This window comes from Haplochromis burtoni, unplaced genomic scaffold (genome assembly GCF_018398535.1).
Source record: "Haplochromis burtoni strain Fernald_Lab_line unplaced genomic scaffold, NCSU_Asbu1 Contig_29, whole genome shotgun sequence".
Taxonomy (NCBI): domain Eukaryota; kingdom Metazoa; phylum Chordata; class Actinopteri; order Cichliformes; family Cichlidae; genus Haplochromis; species Haplochromis burtoni.
Genome location: NW_024582390.1, coordinates 1 through 20,966, shown reverse-complemented (window position 1 = coordinate 20,966; position 20,966 = coordinate 1). Strand labels below are relative to the sequence as shown.

The 20,966-nt window shown below is 39.0% G+C and overlaps 1 protein-coding gene across 3 annotated transcripts in view; it reads left to right on the top strand.

Moving 5' to 3' along the window:
• Nucleotides 1-20,213, top strand: part of LOC102308541 (receptor tyrosine-protein kinase erbB-4) — a 173,223-nt gene extending 153,010 nt beyond the window's left edge. For all 3 annotated transcript variants that reach the window (XM_042219151.1, XM_005918381.3, XM_042219152.1), the window contains one exon: nucleotides 14,580-20,213. In XM_042219151.1, the coding sequence (XP_042075085.1) occupies nucleotides 14,580-14,810 (231 nt within the window). In that variant the 3' untranslated portion in view covers nucleotides 14,811-20,213. The remainder of the gene's footprint in view (nucleotides 1-14,579) is intronic.
• Nucleotides 20,214-20,966: the final 753 nt, after the last annotated feature.

Below are 20,966 nucleotides of genomic sequence, written 5' to 3'. Positions count from 1 at the left end.
AGCTTGCAGCCAAGTGTGAAGCAGTGAGAATAAGAATCACCTCCAAATCTGAGGCCATGATCCTCATCCGGAAAAGTTTAGGAGTTCGGCCGGCCAGGAGGGGTTCAGAGTAGAGCAGGGGTGTCAAACTCAAATACACAGTGGGCCAAATTTCAAAACTGGAACAAAGTTGCAGGCTAACATTAATATTTATTGAAAAAAAAATATTCCTCCAGATATAGGAATGAATCTTTTCTTATGGACTCAAACAAGTTTTGCTGAAAAACTGAATATGGAACAAGCAAAGCTTAATACTAAACAATATATATATTAGCTGTATAATACCAGTAGGCCAGCTCTAATAGTAATTTGGTATGGCTTCGTGGGCCAAATGTAATTAGGCTGCGGGCCAAATTTGGCCCGCGGGCCAGAGTTTGACACCTATGGAGTAGAGCCACTCCTCCTCTACATCGAAAGGAGACAGTTGAGGTGGTTTGGGCATTTGACAAGGATGCCTCCTGGGCACCTCCTGGTCGAGGTGTCCTGGGCACCTCACCCAGGAGACCCCACAGTACACCCTGGACACGCTGGAGAGATTATAGCTCTCGATTGTCCTGGGAATGCCTTGGTGTTCCCCCGAACAAGCTTAAGGAGGTTGCCGGGACGAGGGAGGCCTGGGCTTCTCTACTCAGGCTGCTGTCCCACGACCCGGCCTTGGATAAGCAGAATAGAATGGATGGATGGATAAAGCCTAAGCAAGAATATTCTAATTTTATCTGCGCTTCAGTTGCTATAATTAACTAAAACCGAAAGCTCTCTACTATAAAGACATTTTGATTTCTTAACTAAAGTCCTGTACATTTTTTTTTTGTAAAGGTATGTGATAATCCAAGTTACTTACTAGAATGAAAACAAATAATTGCCACTAGCAGCTTTCTTGACTGCCAGTATTGCATTTCCCTCAGTACTGTGAGAATTAAGTTTTACTTACTGCAAACACAATATGTAACATTTGTTTTATTGCTAAATGTGATCCGTAAGCAGCACGCAGGGAGTCACATCAATTCACTACCCTGCTCTAATTCTACCATAATACTTTAGCATCTTAATTAAACATGATTGTTATCTGGGTTTGTTTAATTCTTAGAAACACTGATGGGTATTGCTGCCAAATATAACTCCCAGGAGTGGATGGAGTCACTCAGTTATGTGTGTGTGTGTGTGTGTGTGTGTGTGTGTGTGTGTGTGTGTGTGTGTGTGTGTGTGTGTGTGTGTGTGTGTGTGTGGCAAAGCGATAGAGTAAGAGAGGGGGAGAGAGAGAGGGAACAGCCAAGTGGGTCAGAAAACTGATTTCTGGGTTCCCTGTGGAGACAGCAAGACCTTTATCTTCAATTTCACAGATTTCCTCTGTGGTCAGAATAAGAGGCCACATCACCTATTTCTCTTCCACTCTTATACTTGTTTTATTGGGCCATCCCTTAACTCAGACAAGTCAAAAGAACAGATATAATGGGGGTTTATTTATGTAGTTTTTGTTAGACATGTCTCGCTGGCCTTTCGTTCTCTGTCTTTATTCATACTTATTTGGGCTTTCATATTTTTGATATCACCTGCTGTCTGGTATTTCTGTTTTAACTTAAACATACATATATTGCCCTTTCACAGTGAAATTTCAGTATTACAGAACATTAAAGTGCAGTATATTTTTGCAGTATATGTGTCCCTGATACACATAATAACATTGCATGCTACTGCTACTTACTTTGTATAACACTGTAATATCATCAAACTGATAAATTATGTTTTTGAGTTACACACTATGAATTGCTTATCATCTTAAATATTCTTCACAATTACCATCCAGTGCAGCACACAGTGCAGTAAATAATGAGACACACCTGGTCATTAAATGTTTACCTCTTTTAAGCTATTAAATGATAAACTAACACATGTGGAGTTGTATAGTATGGATGGATGGATGGATGGATGGAGTTGAAGAGTGGGCAGTATGTGCATGGATGAAAGCTTTGTGCTTTACTGGTAGCCAGGTTGATCAAATAGTAACACACAAAGATTTTCATTTAAGATGCGTTCCTTGCTTAAAAACAAAAAACATACTCCCATGTTCACTACCCAAGTGAAGGCTTATTAGTTAGCCTCAGCTGGCTCTAGCAGCTTTAACAATTGCCAAATGACATCACCTTAAACCAGGCACAGACACTACAGTGTATTTTCTTTTTCTTCCCTTTTTTTAATCTGTTATTATGGCCTCTGTGTCAAATTAGAGTTATACAATCATATGACTCAGAATACTGTAGGGTCTTTACCTTACAGAATGAAGTGCCTTGAAGTGACTGTTAATGTGATTTGGTGCTATATAAATAAACCCAAATTTGACTGAATTGAATTGAATCTTGCCTTTTGGTGACTCACAAATATGACAGATGAATCACCGTGCTTGCTGCCTTGTATGACAATTTCCAGGGAAAAAATGGAAACTGACAAAAGCAACTGAAGTGGCATTCAGCTGCTATTCACTTTTACAGTTCCATCTAGCTAAGAGGTGTTTAACATAAGGCCCAAGGGTCAAAATTGGGCCAACAAAGACTCCAATGTGGCCAGCTGGACAGTTTTGGAAAATGTGGAGAACATAAATTTATGGATTTTTAATAATATTTGTATAGGATTTACAGCTTTTTCTTCCAATAAAGCCCTCTTCCACAGCCGTTCATTCTACACAAAAGAAAACTTCATTTTGTTCACCTTCTGACATTTTTAATAATCAGCAAAAACATTTTTTCTATAAACACGGGGCAGTCTGGGCAGCGAGCTACCAGAACATCTTCTAGAATTTTCCACGTATATCATGTAGAAAAACTGAAAAGTCCTGTTTAAATTGTACTTCTTATACTAATATATCTCATTGATTGAATGTGTAGTGAAATAAATTCTTTTGATGTTACGCTTACATTTGTCCACAGTGCAGAAAAAAAGTTTGGACTCTGTGCTTTTATGGGCCAGCCTTACAGGGAACCATCATGGTAGACATGTTGGTCTTTCAGTAGCAAAAAAGAAATAAGTATGGATCCAAAATAATAAGGACATGAAGAATCAGTGAGAAATAGTTCAAATTACAGATTTTTGTTCCTAAACATATAGAGAAGTAAAATGGATGACATCAGCATGGTTAGAGCCTATCGTGAAGCATGAAATCTTTTTTTTTTACTAAGCGTGATAGCTGTTTGATGGATAAAGTGCTGCATTAGGTGACCTCCACAATCACCCATCCTAAACCCAAATGCACTGCACTCTCATTGCACTGTTGCACTCTAGTTGTGCCTTCAGTTGAAATCATGGCAAATTCAGCAAATAAATGGAACCTCCAAAGATTGATTCTGTTCATCTGGACGTAGCGTTTTGTGGGACAGACGTTTCGTCACTCAGTGACTTCTTCAGTCCCAGCTGACTGCAGGTTTCCCCAATCTTATAACCAGTACATTTGCATAATGACTGAAACCAGCCCACTGACTGAACAATGGGCTGGGAGATCAGTTCCTTAATCGATTATGCAAATGTACTGTCTATAAGATTGGGGAAACCTGCAGTTAGCTGAGACTGAAGAAGTCACTTGGATGAGTGACGAAATGTTTCTCCCACAAAACACTACGTCCAGATGAACAGAATCAATCTTTGGAGATTCACTTACCTGGATGATTGAGCATGCATCAAGACAAATAACTGGAAGCAATGATATAACAATGGCATTGTCTGTATGGGAAATTAACATACTGAATGCCCCAGTAAAGGCCCTGCTAAAACAGACAAAAACCGCAGTTGCAGTTGCCATGGTTGATAGTTGAACTACTGTGATAATGTCTTTGATTTACTCAAAGAAAGCAGCTTTGCAGGTGGATGATAAGCGACTGTAAACAAGTTGAGATTGATTGTAATTGCTGCCAGTGTTTTCATGACACATTATGTAAACAACACATTACGTAACCAACACCACCAACTTTTAATACTAACAGATCTTAGCACAATTCCTATCCTGGATAAGGGGATCTACAAATTCCCATACTGAGATCTCACCTTTAACGTGGCCACTGCCTCTTCTACTCCTGTCCTCCTGAATTTATTGAGCCGCGAGGCCCATCAACTTTTATTAGCTAATAATGCTGTTAGGGCCATTAAGTGTGGCCAAGACTCACCCAGAGCAACACTTAACAGTCCCTGTGGGGTGCTACTTGAGGACTGAAGTAACAGGACCACACTGTGACAACCCCACTGCACCGACGTGTCTGAGCAGATTTCTAATTTGATGTTGCTAAGACCAGCGCAGCTCCCCCAGAGGGTGATTGGTATGTCACTTAAATGCAGCAAAAACGCAAATATTCACTGTTTTAGATAAAACAGTGATTGCCCTTTCCATTTTGAAATTTCTTAGAAGGAAGGCTATAGTCCACCCAAGGATTCTACAATGTGAGAGCTGTTTCTCATATGTACAGAAATGCGAGTGAAAACAACAAACACCCTGTAATTCTTACTTTTAGATAATTTCTAGGCACCTATAGGATTGCCCTGAAGCTTCTTCAAAGATGCCTAGAACTCACTTAGGGACTGACTGTTTTCTATGCTTCTGTGGACTGCAGATGATTTAAAGATCCTGCCGGCACTCTTTAGATTGCTACACTAAAATAAGGGCATAATGGAGCCTGGTTACTCCCATAGCCGTGGGTGTTGTTTTTGTTGTGTTGTGCTAGGTCCAAACTCTTAGAGAATGGTTAAAGGATGGCCCCTGTAGATCAAAGCAAAAATATAATCAACTGTGAGAGAGAGAAAGACCTCTACTTTATCATGTCTCTTTGCTCAGGGCTGAAAACGGACTGCTGCTGAACTAAGAGTTGATAAAGAGGAAAAAAACGGAGGGTACAGTATGTGTTCTGTGCTTGGTTTTAGAAATAGGTCATGTGGTCTGTTTTGATGAGTCACATGGCCAACACTCATTTAAAAATTAGGTTCATTTTAATAGTGCAGGCTGTTGTGCAAAAGGATAATGAGATTTTTCAGTCACTCAAAGAATATCCATTTCGTAAATATATTTATTCACACAAGCCTGATTATTAGAATCATAGACAAATGCAAAAGTTAAAGTAATAATAATTTTAAAAAAGATGGTTAATGGGTTAAGTTGCTGTCAATATTTCCAAAGTAGGAATTTATTTTGAGTGTCACTGCAATTAAATAATTAGCACCTCAGCAATAATGACATTTAGAGCCTTCTACTTTCATAACCTAAAATTTTCGATTAACGAGCTAACCATGGGCTACAGGAGTACCTACCACCCCAGCACCCTCCTCCCACACATCCTTGTAGGGAAGTGTGGGCAAGTGATTACTCTCGGATTAAGACTTGCCTTACCGGCAGATATGTATGGCATAATTAAATAATGGCTGCCTCACCCGAACAGTCCCAATGCATATGGGCTTCCCAACGTCGTCAGATCAGCACAATATTAACCATGACACAGGCGTAACCAGCCCGGTAATTAATGCAGTGAATCAATTACAAATTAGTCAATTTGGAGAATTCCCCACTGGAGTCCACTCATTACCAGTGCTCTGATGGAGTCGCAAGTTTTTCTCTTGGGAAGTGGTGTCACTTCATTGCTCTCATTTTCTATCTGTCTTTATCTCTTTTCTGAAGGTAGGCTTCGGAAGACAAATGGAGGATGAAATTGATGCTGCCTGCTGCTTAGCTTTGCATTGCAATTTAAAATGTCAGCTACACAACATTCGATTATAGGTACAACTAGAGAAGAGCATTAAGCTAATCAAAGTTAATGAGGACACCTTTACAGGGGTATCCTAAGTACAAATAGGCTGTCTACCACCAAGCTTTGAAGACTTTGTACTATACAAGGACATTTTTATATAAACCTTTAAAAGGCAGTTGTAATATTGATTTTGCCCATTGTTTGTGTTTTTTATTCTGCACATTTCCTTATAACATTCAATAATACTGTCAAAAGTTATACAGCAAAAGTGATGGTCGTCTACTGTATTACCATACTTCCGCTATCCACTGCCCCTAAATGATAGTGCAGTGGCCAAATTACAGGAATTATATAAAGTATACCTAACTAAACGGGTATTGAAGGAAAGTGGTAGCATGAATTATATGCCTTTCTCTACACACTCTGTATTGATGGTTCTCATAGCATAGGATAAGGTGAACACCACACTATTCATTTCCCTGCCAAAAGGTGGGAATCGGTCTTAATGACAGAGGGCTTTCTAGCTCAATTCAGGAACTGTCAGGGAGGTGAAATGGGAAAGACTGCCATGATGAGAGACAGCAAAAGAGGGTATGGATGTGTGTGTATGTGTGGCTGTGTATACTTTTTCCTGCCCACAAGTCCATGAAAGGCAAGGAGCGTTCAGTAAACACAGCAGATTAAAAAATAAAGATAGACATTATATATTACCCAATATAAAATTCAGTAATGTATTTTTTAATAAATAATTTAACATTGCTCTTTGTTTTTTAAATGCATTGTTCACTAACATAAATAAAGGAAGAAAAATAGAGGAAAATATTTTAAATCCACTCCAGTACATCACCACCCCCAATTATGATCTCAGTGATAAACATAAAGTGAAATCAAAGCTATTAGACAATGAAAACTGAAAATGCATCAGCTTCTTAAAAGTAAGCTGCTGAGTGGCAGAACAGATGTACTGAGTTGCTATATACTGAACAGGTGGGTGTAAAATGTTTTACAGGGATTGCAAAGTCTTTGTGGACTTTCATTACACCCCGTAAATGAGTTTGGCTCAAAAGTCTAATGCTTAAAAATAATAATAATAATAATGGAAAGCAATGACAGCAAACATTAATCAGAGCTGTTGCTGTAGCTCCTTAACTTGGCCAAAATTCAGGAAAGCAGGACTCCTTCAGCACGAGCAGTGATGGCAAACTAGCACTGACTTTCCATGACACTTGCAAACAGTAATAGTATTTTAGTTGGCCACTGTGGCACAAGTTTGGTTATATTTTATTCTTTTAGATTTTTAGGGTAATCAGTGGGTCTCAGAAATACAAATTTTGTGTTTAATTATGTTAAAAGCCAGTCAGTATCATATCTGATCAAAGTACCAACTGGCAGAAACACTGATCTCACAGTTTTGATGACTGATAACTGCAATATGCCCGACATCTGCATCAGAACATACCCAGAATAAGGTCATTTTTATTTTTAACATGTTCATTACATAATTATTTAGTGTAACAAACAGTCAATATACTGGATGAAAACAAGACAAAGTGAAAAATAAAAGGAAATAAAATATTGATTTTCTCTCGGTTTACTTTCCTAAGTAAAGCAAGAGGAACTGTGTCATGATTGTTGTGTGAGCTTTGACTAAGGGAGGTGAGTTAGATAAGCTGAGAGACATGACCAAATGCGCCACCTCCATCTATTACTACATCAGCAAAGTTGAACCTTTTGCTTTGTCCATAAGAACAAAAATAAAAGGCAGACGTTGTAACAGTCTAACATATGTCCCTTTTTCATGTCTGTTCAGACACCGCAAACATCAGTGTGTAATAATTTTTAAGAAAATCACCACGTGTCTCATACAGATGGGAAAAAAAACATTCCAGATAAAAAAGAAGCATCAGAGTCCTCAGATGCTGCATTTAAATAAATGCTTTATATTTATTGATCTTATATTTAGGATGAATAAATACATACTTGTTTTTGTATATGTTTCTGTGGTAGCCCAGTTTGTGCTTTTTACACATTCACATTGTTCTCAGATCTTAGCACAATAGCCTGGAAATCATAAGGCTACAGATACAATTTAGTCTGACACCCTCTTAAAACACTAGAACCAGAGATAGGATTGCAGTGGACCTGTTAGTTTTGCTACATCACAGTTTCCTATCCGGGGTCTACTAAATTATTTTCATTGTGTATATAAAAGTTCTGTCTGACCTATGTAGTACACATGGGAGATGCACTGTATATCTGAAGAACTGAAAGAGGCTCAAGACACTTGCCCTAATGGCATAGTATGTAAAATATAGGATTGGGCACAGACCTATGATAGCCACATTGAAGGGAAATTGAAATAAGCTGGCCTCATCTTATAAGTTCCCTCTGTGAAAGCTTAAACCGCAGGTGTCGAACTCCAGGCCTCGAGGGCCCGTGTCCTGCAGGTTTTATATATCGCCCCGGGTCAACACACCTGAATCAAATGATTAGTTCATTACCAGGTTTCTGGAGAACTTCAAGACATGTTGACGAGATAATTTAGCCATTTAAATCAGCTGTTATGGATCAAGGACACATCTAAAACCTGCAGGACACCGGTCCTCGAGGCCTGGAGTTTGACACCTCAATGCCAATATTGTCAAGAAAGTTGTGAGTGATTTCTTTTCTACTTATATAACCACCTTTCCTGAAAATACACCATAGACCAAATAGAATTATGAAAATGCTTTCTAAGAAATTCTGGCTCTCCTGGATTAAAATGAGATCGTACGTGTACTCGATTTTCATACATTATGCGTTACCGTTTTTCAATCCATTTCTCTTTCTTCATATGATTGTTTCACTGTTTAGCCTTTCTTTCCTTCAGAATTTGAGGATGGTGTATTCTGTCAATGATGCATTCACCTTACAGGGCTTTTTTGTCATCATGCTTGACAAGTCGACTGTCATCCTGTCGCAAACAATGACACTCCAACTGAGTACTACACATTGCCTCTCCGTACATCACCCTGAACAGGGACTTCTCAAAGTCACCCATTCTTGCCAATCTCATTAGCCAGCAACAGCCAGCCCAAATATCAACCACATGCCAAACCCACACTTGTTAGTAACAAATATCAGTTTATGATGTTTTATCTTGCATTCAGTCGTCATAAAATTATCTGTAACGTTGTGATTTATTTTATTTCAGTACACTTAAACGAGTTTTTTTGCTTTGTTATAAAGATAATATAATATTTTCCCTCTGAAATCCTCACTTGTGCTTGAGTAAAGTAGTATTCCTAGAAAACAGCTGGCATTCTCCCACTGTAGAGGCAAAGGAAGGACGTGGAACGGCAACAGAGAGGTTTCAAATCTTTCATGTCACTTGTTCTTTTGGCTTTTGTTACCACTGTTAACAACAAAAAAATCTGTCTAATCTCACACAAGAATGCCTTTGTACAGCCACACAGGCATCATCATGCACACACACACTAACAGATACACACGTTTGCACACGCAGACACACACATAAGCACAAGACAAGTGGTGTAAGAAACACAAGTGAGAGTTTCTCTTCATCGTCAAAGATGAGTCATCATAATCAACTTGCCAAGGCAATAAAAGATACTTCTGTGATTCCGATACATACACTGGTGTGCATACTTCCACACAAATACACACATACATCAAAGGCAGTATCACCTGCAGGTGTTTGAAGTGGCTCATATTGGGTTTGAGCCACTCCAGAAGGATTGAGGTATTACTGAGGAGCTGGTGGGTTGTAGGTGGGCACTTGGCACGGCAACACTTCTGAGGCTGAGAATGAAAAAAGGATACCAGTTTCACCAGGGCCACTTAATGGGATGGTGTCGCAACATCATATTATAACCGATTTAGAAAGTCATTTGCCTTTATTCACAATAGAGTTAATTTCAGAAATTATTGTCAAAACAGTAGTAAAGCACTATGGGACAACTGCCAGCCAGTAATATTTCCATTATATGCCAGTTCCACTGAAGGTGATCTCCTGGAAAAAGTCAGGAGGTTTTCTTACTTACATTTGTAGACACTTCATCCGATTCTGTGTCTGTGTACAAATGTGGATGTGAGCTCAGGCAGAGGATTTAAGCAACCGATATGGAAATAGAGGATGGAGGCTTAGCGATGCAAACCTTAAGCCCACCCCCAGTGCACTTCTGTGTATCTGACTTCAGTGACCGCAGCCCTGCAGAGCACATATCTTTGCCTCAATATGTATGGAAATGAGAGGCAATCGTGCTAACGTGTGTTCAGTGTCTTCAAACATGCTAATGGTGCCAATGTCCTCCACCCACAGCCTAACATTTCACCTTTTCCTCACACCTTTTGGTTTACTCTCTGTCTCTTCTGACCTGGAACAGGTATGTTTTTAATTATGCGTAAAAATACACGTAAGACTAGCCCAGTCCACTCGTCTGAGCTTCTCCTGCAGTGTGCAGGAAGAAAATCTTCTGCTCTTTCTCCTTCCTTCACTGACTCTACCCCCAAAACCTCCCTCTCTTCCTTTAGAAGTCAGGGATTGAAGGACTCGATTTCAAAACTGTGCACGTCTCAGTGACTCAAGTGAGGTTTTTGTTCCGCTGCCACACTTCCGTTCACAAATGCTCCAGCGTAGGGAGGAGGGAGAAATCCCTGTTAATCTAGTGAATCTGGCTCTCTAGGTCTTTTTTGTTCACTGTTGCTGAGATCCTGACGCATTGATCTCTTAGGAGGCATGTAGGGTGTGTGGTTGGATGAACTGAAAAGTTGCTAGAGGGAGTCTGACGTCCAACTGTAGACATAATCTCTTTTTTTAAAAAAGCTGTCTTTATTCACTTAAGAGATTGCAGATGATCAACAGTTTGCACTGACCTCTTTGAATTTATAATGATGCATTGGTATAAATAATTACTTGTGTTAAGATTAAAAAGAAATCCTGAAAATGCATGCAAAGACCATTGCAACTTAGATTTCTGGAAGATGTGGCCCACGCGCCTATCGACACACTGAAGAGCTATTTTTATTGGTAGAAATCCAGGACAACATTGTGTCATGGTGTTATATTTAGCAGGTAATTTAATGCTCTAATTTCACTGTAGCTAAATTGAGGGCATAATGCAAATCATTGTATTTAGTGCTAATATAGACATAGAAAAACTGTTGCACTGGCACCTGTGCAGTCTGCATTGATAATCACATCAGCTTCTTTGCATTAATATCTGTTTGAATGTTATATATAGATATACCCCTTTGGGAACTTATGCATCAAAACGTGTTGAAATCCAGGTTCTTGTCTCCCTGAAGTACTTTTACTATGCGCTTGGCCTGCACCAGTGGTATTGCCAAGGGCTGCTTGTTTTGTTGATCTGTGTTTAATGAAAGTGACCACGCACAGAGCAGATTCGGCCATTAGCTCAGCAAGAGCCTGTAATCACTACAAGTTGTTTCCTTTTTTTCTCACAGTTCATTATTGAACAAACATTCTGTGGGGGGGAGACATGTGCTTCTGCCACTTCCTTCTCCCTCTTTTTATTCCCTTTGCAGTGTTGCACTTTCGAAGCTATCGATTTGGTGGCTTGAAAATAACAAACGACAGCTATGTGAGTGGGACAACAAACAACCTCAGAAAATACAATATAAAAGGCATCTGTGAAGTATGTGCCTTGAAGTAATTATTAGCTACTGTATATGCTTAAATTTAATCAGCCAGAGCTGATTGCTTTTGCTGTTGTGTGCTGCCCTCAGTCTTCTGTGAGGAAGAAAGAGTACCTGGATATGGCAGTGTCCAAGGCTATGTCACAGAGTGCCGCATATTTGGTTTTGTAGCAGGGTTGAAAAGACCTTCAAACTCAGTGGGGTGAATGTGACTCATCTAAAGACCTTGCCAAACTCTGTGTTGACATGGAGGCAAAGAGTACTACATGCACTCACTTGAAAAAAAGCTCAATATATTCTCTATGTACACACACTCTTGATTCAAATCAATAAATGTACATTTATGGTGTGGTCAAGTTTAGTTGCACCATCATAATGCTCCTCAACGTTTGAAGCCTCAAACCCACCACTGCTCTTATTAATTCACTGGATATTTTCATCAGCACAAAGAAGTTTGTGCTATGTCCTTTTTTCTCCAGGTAGTTTTTAAATTGATAAACACATTCAGAGACATACTGAATGTAACGTCCCCATCAATCACTCACATAGGTACACAGACACTCAAGGCCTGTCTGTTTCTATTAATGGTAATCAGCTGGGTAATGATGACAGAGCTGCGACTGTGGCTTACTTACTGGTGGCTGATGGCCATGCTCTCTGACAGCTGTCAGCCGCCATGACTACACTGCCAGGGCCCTCCTTAGGACTTATTTCAGCTCAGTACATCAGCTGCAGCAGCACTTCACACACAGACTTGTTGATTATCAGCATCAGTGGGCCAGCGTGGAAAGACTTCTCTGACCGCCTGTCTGCTAATGACAGCCACCATGATGGTGGATGGGAGAAAGAGGACACAGCCTGTCACTTTGATTCATGCAATAGCAGATCCAACTGGATGGCTTCTCGCCAAAGTCTCGACAGTCGTTATATCCCCTCCTAAATGACATTTAAAGTGTGAAGCAGTGCCTGTCCTTGTGGCTCAGTCACCCCAGGCCAGGCCCCGGACACGAATCCCGAACCCTGTGCCAAGTTTTGAAGTAAGGTCACAAACCCCACAGTCAATTCTTCTCCTAGATGCCTGAACTCAGCTCATTGGCATTATTGAACGACCTTGAAGACAGATGCTTAGAGTACATTACTTAGTTTGTTAGATTTTTGTCTTGTAGTCCTCATATTTTTTTTTATTCTTTTGCTTTCCTATTTTAATCTATTTTATTATTGTACCTATGTCCACCTAAAAATTTGAACAAATACAACAAAAAGCAAATGTAAGGTGAAGTATGCATGTCTGCTATTGCTTTGCAAATAAACAGGATAACACGCAATCGCTGAATTATTTCAAATGCTCTGTCCTGAGTTTGGCTAAAACCTAAACAGAAAATAGATGTTAGAATTGGTCATTCTGGCTAATTCTGTCACTGATATTTAAGAAATGGGAAACTTCTGTCCGTATATATTTGTTTCTGCACATTACCACTATGAATTTTAAATGTAAGTGCAGACTTTCAGCTGTAATTCAGTGGGTTTAACAAAAAGATTGGATAAAAATCAGAGGAACTAGAGAATTGTTTAATACAATCCCTTCATTTCAGTGGCTCAAAAGTAATTGGACAAATTATGTAACGGAAAATACTCATTTAGGGCATCTTTTGACTCAGCTTTTTGAGTTGGGTTTTTTTTGGTGACTTTTGTATTATTAGGGTGGTTAAGTTCCAGTCCTACAGTTAGACTCAAGTTTAGTTGTTTCTATGTTTCTGAGTTTCTTGCTCCCCAGTTTGTAGTTTCCTCTCTGTTAGGTTTTTCTGTCTCCATGTTTGTATCTCTCTCCGTGTCTCTCGCTCGCTCTCTCGCTCACTAACCTTTTTCCCCGGTTCCTCTCCTTGTGTCTCATCTTTTGCCTCCTTGCTTGTTTGTCCCCTTTGCTGTGTGTTAGGTCTGTATCTCAGTGTTTCTTGTTTTATCTCTCATCCTGTGTTCAGTGTGTTACGTTTTGCTTCCCCGTCTCGTCGCATCCAATTCACTGCAGTTTCACTGTTTCCACTCTTGTCATGCCTCAGTGTATTTATTGTCTGTCTTTCTCAGTCCTTTGTCGGTGCGTCTGCAAATCTCCTGCTAAATCCTCCTTGTGTTTCCACATTTCCTCGTTAAAATCCGGTCGGTGGGTCGGTGGGTCGGTCGGTGGGTCGGTGGGTCGGTCTTTCTGTCTTTCTTTCTTTCTTTCTTTCTTTCTTTCTATGTACCAGACTGTAGATTTTTTCCACTCCTACTATTGTGGCAATTTCTTGGATGTTTTTTTTTCTGTTTTCTCAGCTTAAGTATAGCTTGTTTCACCTGCATGGAGAGCTCCTTTGACCGCATGTTGTCTTTCACAGCAAAATCTTCCAAATCCAAGCACCACACCTCAAATAAATTCCAGGCTTTTTATCTGCTTAACTGATAATGACATACATGTAACAAATTAATTGCCCAAACCTGCCTATAAAATAGCCTTTGACTCAATTGTCCAATTACTTTTGGTCCCTTTAAAAAGAGGGTGGCACATGTTAAGGAGCTGAAACTCCTCAACCCTTTGTCCAGTTTAAATGTGGAAACCCCCAAATAAAAGTTGAGAGTCTACACATTATGTCCATGTCTATTATATATATATATATATAATAGACAATTGTAGTTATAACTACAATTGGAACATGTTTCAGTAAACATGTAAAAAAAACTAAACTTGTGTCATTGTCCAAATATATATAATAATAACGAATATACTGAACTGCAAAATAGGCAATGTTAACATCAATTATATTTCTGTCAAATTACAATTTGTTACAGACACTAAACATGAGGTTTTTGAACTAATAACAGTTTCTGGAAGACGCTAAAATGGATGTTCTTGCAGAAATTCAGTGTTATCTTTTTTCTTGATCAATTAGATATTATGTGATGAATTTTAGCCTGAGAACATGCAGCCACTATAAACACAGAACTGTGATAACCTTGTGCCTTTTGCCTTTACACTAACTTGTTTACTGAATTAATTTTACATTCGCCATGAGAAGCACAAGTTGTTTTTCTTCTTTTTTTCCCCCTAGAAATGTGTTGTTAGTGTTTTCATCTATGCAACATGTACACACTTAAATGGCACACTAACACTTATTTCCATACCTCTATCCACAGTCTATCAGGGAAGTGACAGGCTATGTGTTGGTGGCTCTGAACCAGTTTGACTACCTGCCATTAGAGAACTTGAGAATCATCCGAGGAACCAAGCTATACGAGGACCGCTACTCCCTTGCAATCTTCCTCAATTACAGACGTGATGGAAACTTTGGCCTGCGCCAGTTGGGTCTAAAAAATCTCACAGGCAAGTTGAATTATTTTTTGGTTACTTACATTTTTTTATGTTAATGGACATGTAATGAGTAAAAAAACAAAAACAATCCAGCTTCAAAAATCCTGTAATATCAATTTTTACAATTCAGAGTTGAGTTAGAAGGATCACATTAAAATCAGCTGTGTGTATTAAGAAAAATTATAACAAAAGGTGATGAAAATAGAGGATTATTTTCATTTTATGTTGTTTTTAGGCCTCCGTGCAAGCAATAGTTAGGGCAAGAGACCCATTCCATTAAAAAAAAAAAACCCCAAAAAAACAGTGAGTGTCTCCAAAATGATCCCCTCAGAATCACAATGCCTTTAGTACAAGAACATGCAAAGCACATGAAAGTTTATAATTCTTGCAAGTCTCACAGTCTAAAGCCAAATTCCCATTTATGCTCAGCATGACTTTGCTATCGCTACCAAATTTGAGCATTTATATCATGGATACACTTGAGCTTCAAAAACAAAACTCCATCATTAATATCTTAGTCATGGAGTATCAAACATTAGAAGTCTAGATGTTTTCTGATAATTCACAAACTTCAAAAGTACTTTTTGGGTAAACTTTAAAGGGTTGTATCACCATGTGGTATATTTAGCTGATCAAAACAAGTTATAGAATATGAAAGGTTTCTCTTTTACCTATATTTTGATATCAGGCTCATCTTCTAGTGGTCATTCCTTAAAATATCCCTTAAAATATATATTTTTTCTGCTTCTGGAACTTAAGAAATTAAAAAAAATCACAATTTTAAAAATGTCAAATTTTAAACTATCACCATGTAATTTAAAGGTCTGTGACTCTGAAAATATTCAGTATTCAACTATGACTCATGGAAGTCGTGACTGGAGTTTTGTCAAACAAGATTAAAAAACTCAAACATACAGCCATGGATGTAAACTGCAGCTTGACTCTTTTGGCAAAGACACAGAGCATACTGTATGTATACTTGCACTTATAATTCACATTGCACAGTCAAACAATTTAAGTGTGCTGGAAGTGGGTTACTCTTTACTTTTTTTCTTTATCTTGACGGGTGCTGTTATCACAGTTCACCTTTTTATATGAAGGGATGTTATACCATCTGACAAAGTTGAGAAAATACATCTAATTTATTATTTCCAGCTATTGCTCAGACAAAACGTATTCTTGTATGAGTTACCACCTGAAATCTATTTGAGAATATTGTGTCCCAGTGATTGCTGATAAACTGTGTAGTAAGAAAGAAAGGATTGTGTGGGCGGCTCTGCCTTTTTATGAAAAATGATCCAGTGCTAGAAGGTTATCTTCTACAGACTGACCCTGAGGTCAGCACAAAATGAACCTCTAGACTCGCAAAAAAGATGCACAGCTTTTCCACTACAGAGCAGCACACCTTTCTTGCAGTGTGTTCGAAATAAGATCAAAGCTGCCATTCACTCATCTTGAAGCTAAATCCAACATCACAAATGATCAAAGCGGGAGAAGATATGGACAGAATCGATACTTTGTGGTGGCTGAATAAGAGTAAATAAGGGTTTGCATGACCCTTGACAGCTCTGATAATGTTCAAGATGGAGAAATAGATACATTAAGTGATCAATGCATCAACACATCTCTATGCTTGTGTGTTGATCGCAATAAAAATGTCATCTGCCACGCATGTTAGCTCTTGTTCTGCAGCAGCTTTGACATTAATAATGAATACCTGTATTGTTGCCTACATTTAAAAATAACAATAACAAAACATAAATAAATAAAAACAATAATAACTTTTCTTAATTGCTTACTCAAAGTGGGTCATGTTGGGGCGGTGTCTGTTGCAGGTGACATACTAGTACACATGTCTTTGGAAAAACTAATTGAATATCAAGTGCAAAAACTGTCACTTTTCTAAAATGTTTGGTCTGCTGTCATGAAAAGCAGTCTGACATCCACAGGAAAGCGTTAAGAAGGATATATGAATGATTAGTACCACAAAAAATGCACGCATGTTACGACTGATAAGGAATGTTGTTTTAAAATTATTTCTTAATTAGAACGCTCTTAAATCAGATTTACAGCACACAGAATTTACTAGAATTGAACAACTACCTATCTAAAAAATACAGACACAATATAAATAATTCCAAGGGAAACACTGAGTCATAAGAAGAAGACAGTGACATTGGCTTGTTCAAAAAATGTAAAAAGAAAAGAACAAAATGACCTAGTGAAATTTTTGAATTTATGAAGATGTGTGAGGATGGTACTGAGACTGTGCCTTCCTTACCTCTTCCAAATTCACTTTCTAAATAATTCATTGTTGTCTTCAGCTGTTCTTTCCTGGTTGTTCCCCAGAGTTGCGAGAAACAACGCAGCCATCAGTCTGCATGTGCAGCTTCAGTATGTGCTGGGGTGTTAACGTTCTGCCTTCTATTCTTTCTCACACGTGGTGCCATACTTGGGGAATTACATTTGTCCAGCATAGCATTTTGCTGTGCCCTTCCTTTTCCATTGTGGTGCCAAGTTGAAGTGAGCGCGGAGGGAGGCCAGGGCGGTTCTCTGTGAGAAGCTGCTGTTTGATGTGCCATCCGTGGCCTCAAGCCATGAAGTAGAGGGGGAAGTTATGCACAACAACCAGGGTCAGAATCTGCTCTACTTCATAACTACGAGTGCTTGTGTTTCACCCTTGTGCTCGCTTTCGTGGTGACAAAAACATGTTGGTTGTTGTTTGTTCTTATTATTAAGATGCAATCATTTAACGATTAAAGGTTTGGTTTGTGTTGAAGTATATTATGTAGAGATCGGAAATGGCTCTCACGGGTGCCTTTAGAAGAACAATTAATATACCCCACATGGCCCTAATCATCACTTGGTCAGTGTGGGATTAATAATAATAATGGATTGGATTTATATAGCGCTTTTCAAGGCACCCAAAGCGCTTTACAATACCACTATTCATTCACTCTCACATTCATACACTGGTGGAGGCACTGAGGTGACCTAAATCACAAATAGCTTGATAGTATTACTTTTAAAAGGACCTATCATCTTGTGTCTTGAACTTTTCACATGTACATGCATGTCAGCTTTGGGTAGATAGGGCCGTTCACGATCATGTCTATAACTGTGGACCCTAGAAAACCTTTATACAAACTTGTCACTTCAGAACAAGAAACTTGTCTTGAAGGGTCTATCATATCACTGTTTTTTGTGCAGATGGACCTGACAGTTAAACAAGCTCTTGCTGTGGGGAGAGACAAGTCACTTGTGTCCCAGTTTGTTCTGTTGCAGTTGTCATCATTCTGCTGTGCGCAAGCGGAGAAAGGAAATAAGCTAAAACTATCAGGATAAACCCGCTCCTGTACTTCAAGCAGCAGAGATCAAACTCTTCCTTTCCTTCAGCTGCTGTAGCGAGTCCAAAGCAGTCTCATTCATTACGAGGCCTTTGATGTTGCTGTCATATTAGCCCATCGTTCTTCTTGCAGTAGCTCCCAGGGGAAGTGTAAAATGATCAATAAAATTCATAAGCAACATATATAAGAGGATAAAACATATTAAATACATAAGGGGCTAATCGAAAGAAGGCACAGTGAAAGACCCCTTCGGTGCTGAAACCCACACACAGTTCTACTTGGTTTGAAATTGCCTTGGGATGAAATCAATTTGTCGCTAGTATATTGTAGCATTGCACTTATTGATTTTTCTGGTGCACTCACCGCGAGCTGTGAATGGACTCTCTGGATTTGAGGGGACTGGAGGATGGGGTGGAGGACGTCTCTGGCTGAGCAGGGATAGGACTCCCTCTGATGCACCTTTCAATCAAGCTTAGCTAAGTTATCCTCATGAATATGAAATATAAGGCACAGTCAAGCCGGGGAAAGTTAAGGATAGTGTGTGTGCACGGGGGTGTATAGAATAAGAAATATAGGCACTAAGTGCAGAAAGTTTAGTTTTGTTGTTTGACATTTCTTCCTCTGGAACAAATAACTGTCCCGGCCGTTATAAGACTATTCATTTTTAGGCATTTTGGGTGTTCAAGTGAGCTCTCTGATAGCTACAAGGAAAAGCTTTAAATAAGTCATTCTTTTTACTTCTCCCTATGTCCAAGCAAGAAAAAAGGTTAAATACAGCTGGCTTCTGACATTTTCAAAGTTCCCTATCCATATTTTGATGCATAATGACCCGCACTGTCCTCCTTCTTGCTACGGCAAACATTTTCACCACTTCTGTCTGGATTCACATGAACCCTGGGTAGCCTCTGTGCTTTCACATGGTAATTACAGCCTGCTTCCCTGGCAAAATAATAACAGCCTCAATAAGGAGCACAACACAGATGAGCTTTCTGATTTTGCCACCCCCTCCCCCCCTCCATTTTCCTCATTTCATTTCTTTCAGATTTGTTTTGTGTTGTTGATTCATTTTTCTAACCACCCTACGCCTGCACTGCGTCTGTCCAAAATGAAGCATCCAATCTGAGGCCCCATCTGCTGAATGATCCTCTCTCATCGCATGCATGTACACAAGCCTGTGTTTTACGCCAAGGCGTTAACCACTCCTTCATGGCCCATCTGCTCTCTCTTTGTCTATCCCATTTTTTGTCTTTCTTCCATCTCTTTATCCCTGTCTTTGGCTCTCTGTTGGTCATCATATTTTAGTTGGCTGTCTTGATTTGTCACACTGATGCCTTTCACACAAACACATGCATGCTTGTACCAATCTGTACTGTATGCAAAAGTCTCTTGCGCACTTGAGTCTGACTCTGTTCTCCAAAGGCTACTGCAGTTGTTGAGTGTGGAAATCGACCACGAACATACAATATCATCTGCTCCGTGTGTCCTTCTTAGTGTTATGTGACAGTGATACACAGGGGAAGAAGGAAAAGGATGGAATGGGGCACGTTGACGGGAATGATTTGAGTTAATGTGTTTCCCCAGACAAGGAACTGGTAAATGGGGGGCATAAAATTGGTGCCTTTTTCTGATCCCCAAGATTTTCGTTCGCCGTCTAACTACTAGTAGACGAAAGAGAAATTCTGCCACGGGAGCCAGAGAAGATTGGTCCAGTGCACATCACAAGAATTCAGCCAAGCCTCTTGCCTGGGAGCCCACATACCTCAGGTCTCCTTCAATTGTGTGTCTAATTGATTACTTCCCATGCAATTACTCCTGTGTCACACTCAATATTTCACCACTGCAGGAAGGGGGCAAGATGGGGCGTCTTTTTGAAGGACGACATTCATATTGTCACATTTGTGAGCCTCTAATGTGGATTGTGGGGAAGCACATGTTAAACTTAAGCCCGAAACAAGCCATGAGTAGTAACTGATATCAAGTGATTGCAGTGTAATGTGGCTTAGAGAGAGAGAGAAATTACCAAAGCAATTTGTTTTTATGCCACAGGTCAGCAAAGCTGAATTCCTCAAAAAGTTTATTTTTGTGTTTCTTTTTTTTAATGTCTTCATTTAATATAAAGGGTTTTTCACATTTTTAATTTAAAAAAAACGTAAAATATTTTTGTCATTTTTAATTTCTCATTTTTTACAGTTTGGAGTCCTTTAATTAAATGACTTCATATTATTCTTACTTTCCCTTAAATTAACTTATTTTAGCTTTAACATTTTACCCGATTATATTTTTTCCAGGGCCATCTGGATCTGTCACTCACAGCTTGGTCTAAAGGGTGCATGGATATTTCTCTTTTTTATGCTTTTGTTATTTGTTCTGTTCTTCAGTCTTTAATAATGCGATGCCTGAGATTTCATAAGCAGAAAATAAATGTGCTTTATGAAATATTAATGGACAACAATAGCAAAACCTGCCATGAGAAAGGAAAGATAATAATACAAAATGGAGCATCTCCAATTAAAAATGTGTACGTCTCTCTCTGTGTGTGCTGCATTTGGCAAAGAACTGAAATGATGGACTGTGTTGTCTAAATGTTTTAACAGAGTTCATGCTCCCTTAAATATGTTTAGACTGCAAAGTTTAACTCAAACAGCAGTGACCATTATTATCCCACCTTAGGTTTATTGCATTTTACTTCCCCTTAATCTTTAAAGCCTTAAACTATTCTCTTACCTGCCTGCAAGGAATATAGAAATGTACAAATATTTTGTATAAAAAGCTTTTACAAATCATGAATACAATGAAGAGGAAAATGAAAGTAATAATAACATAATATAGTCAGTAATGTGCAAAAGTCGTTCATATATATATATA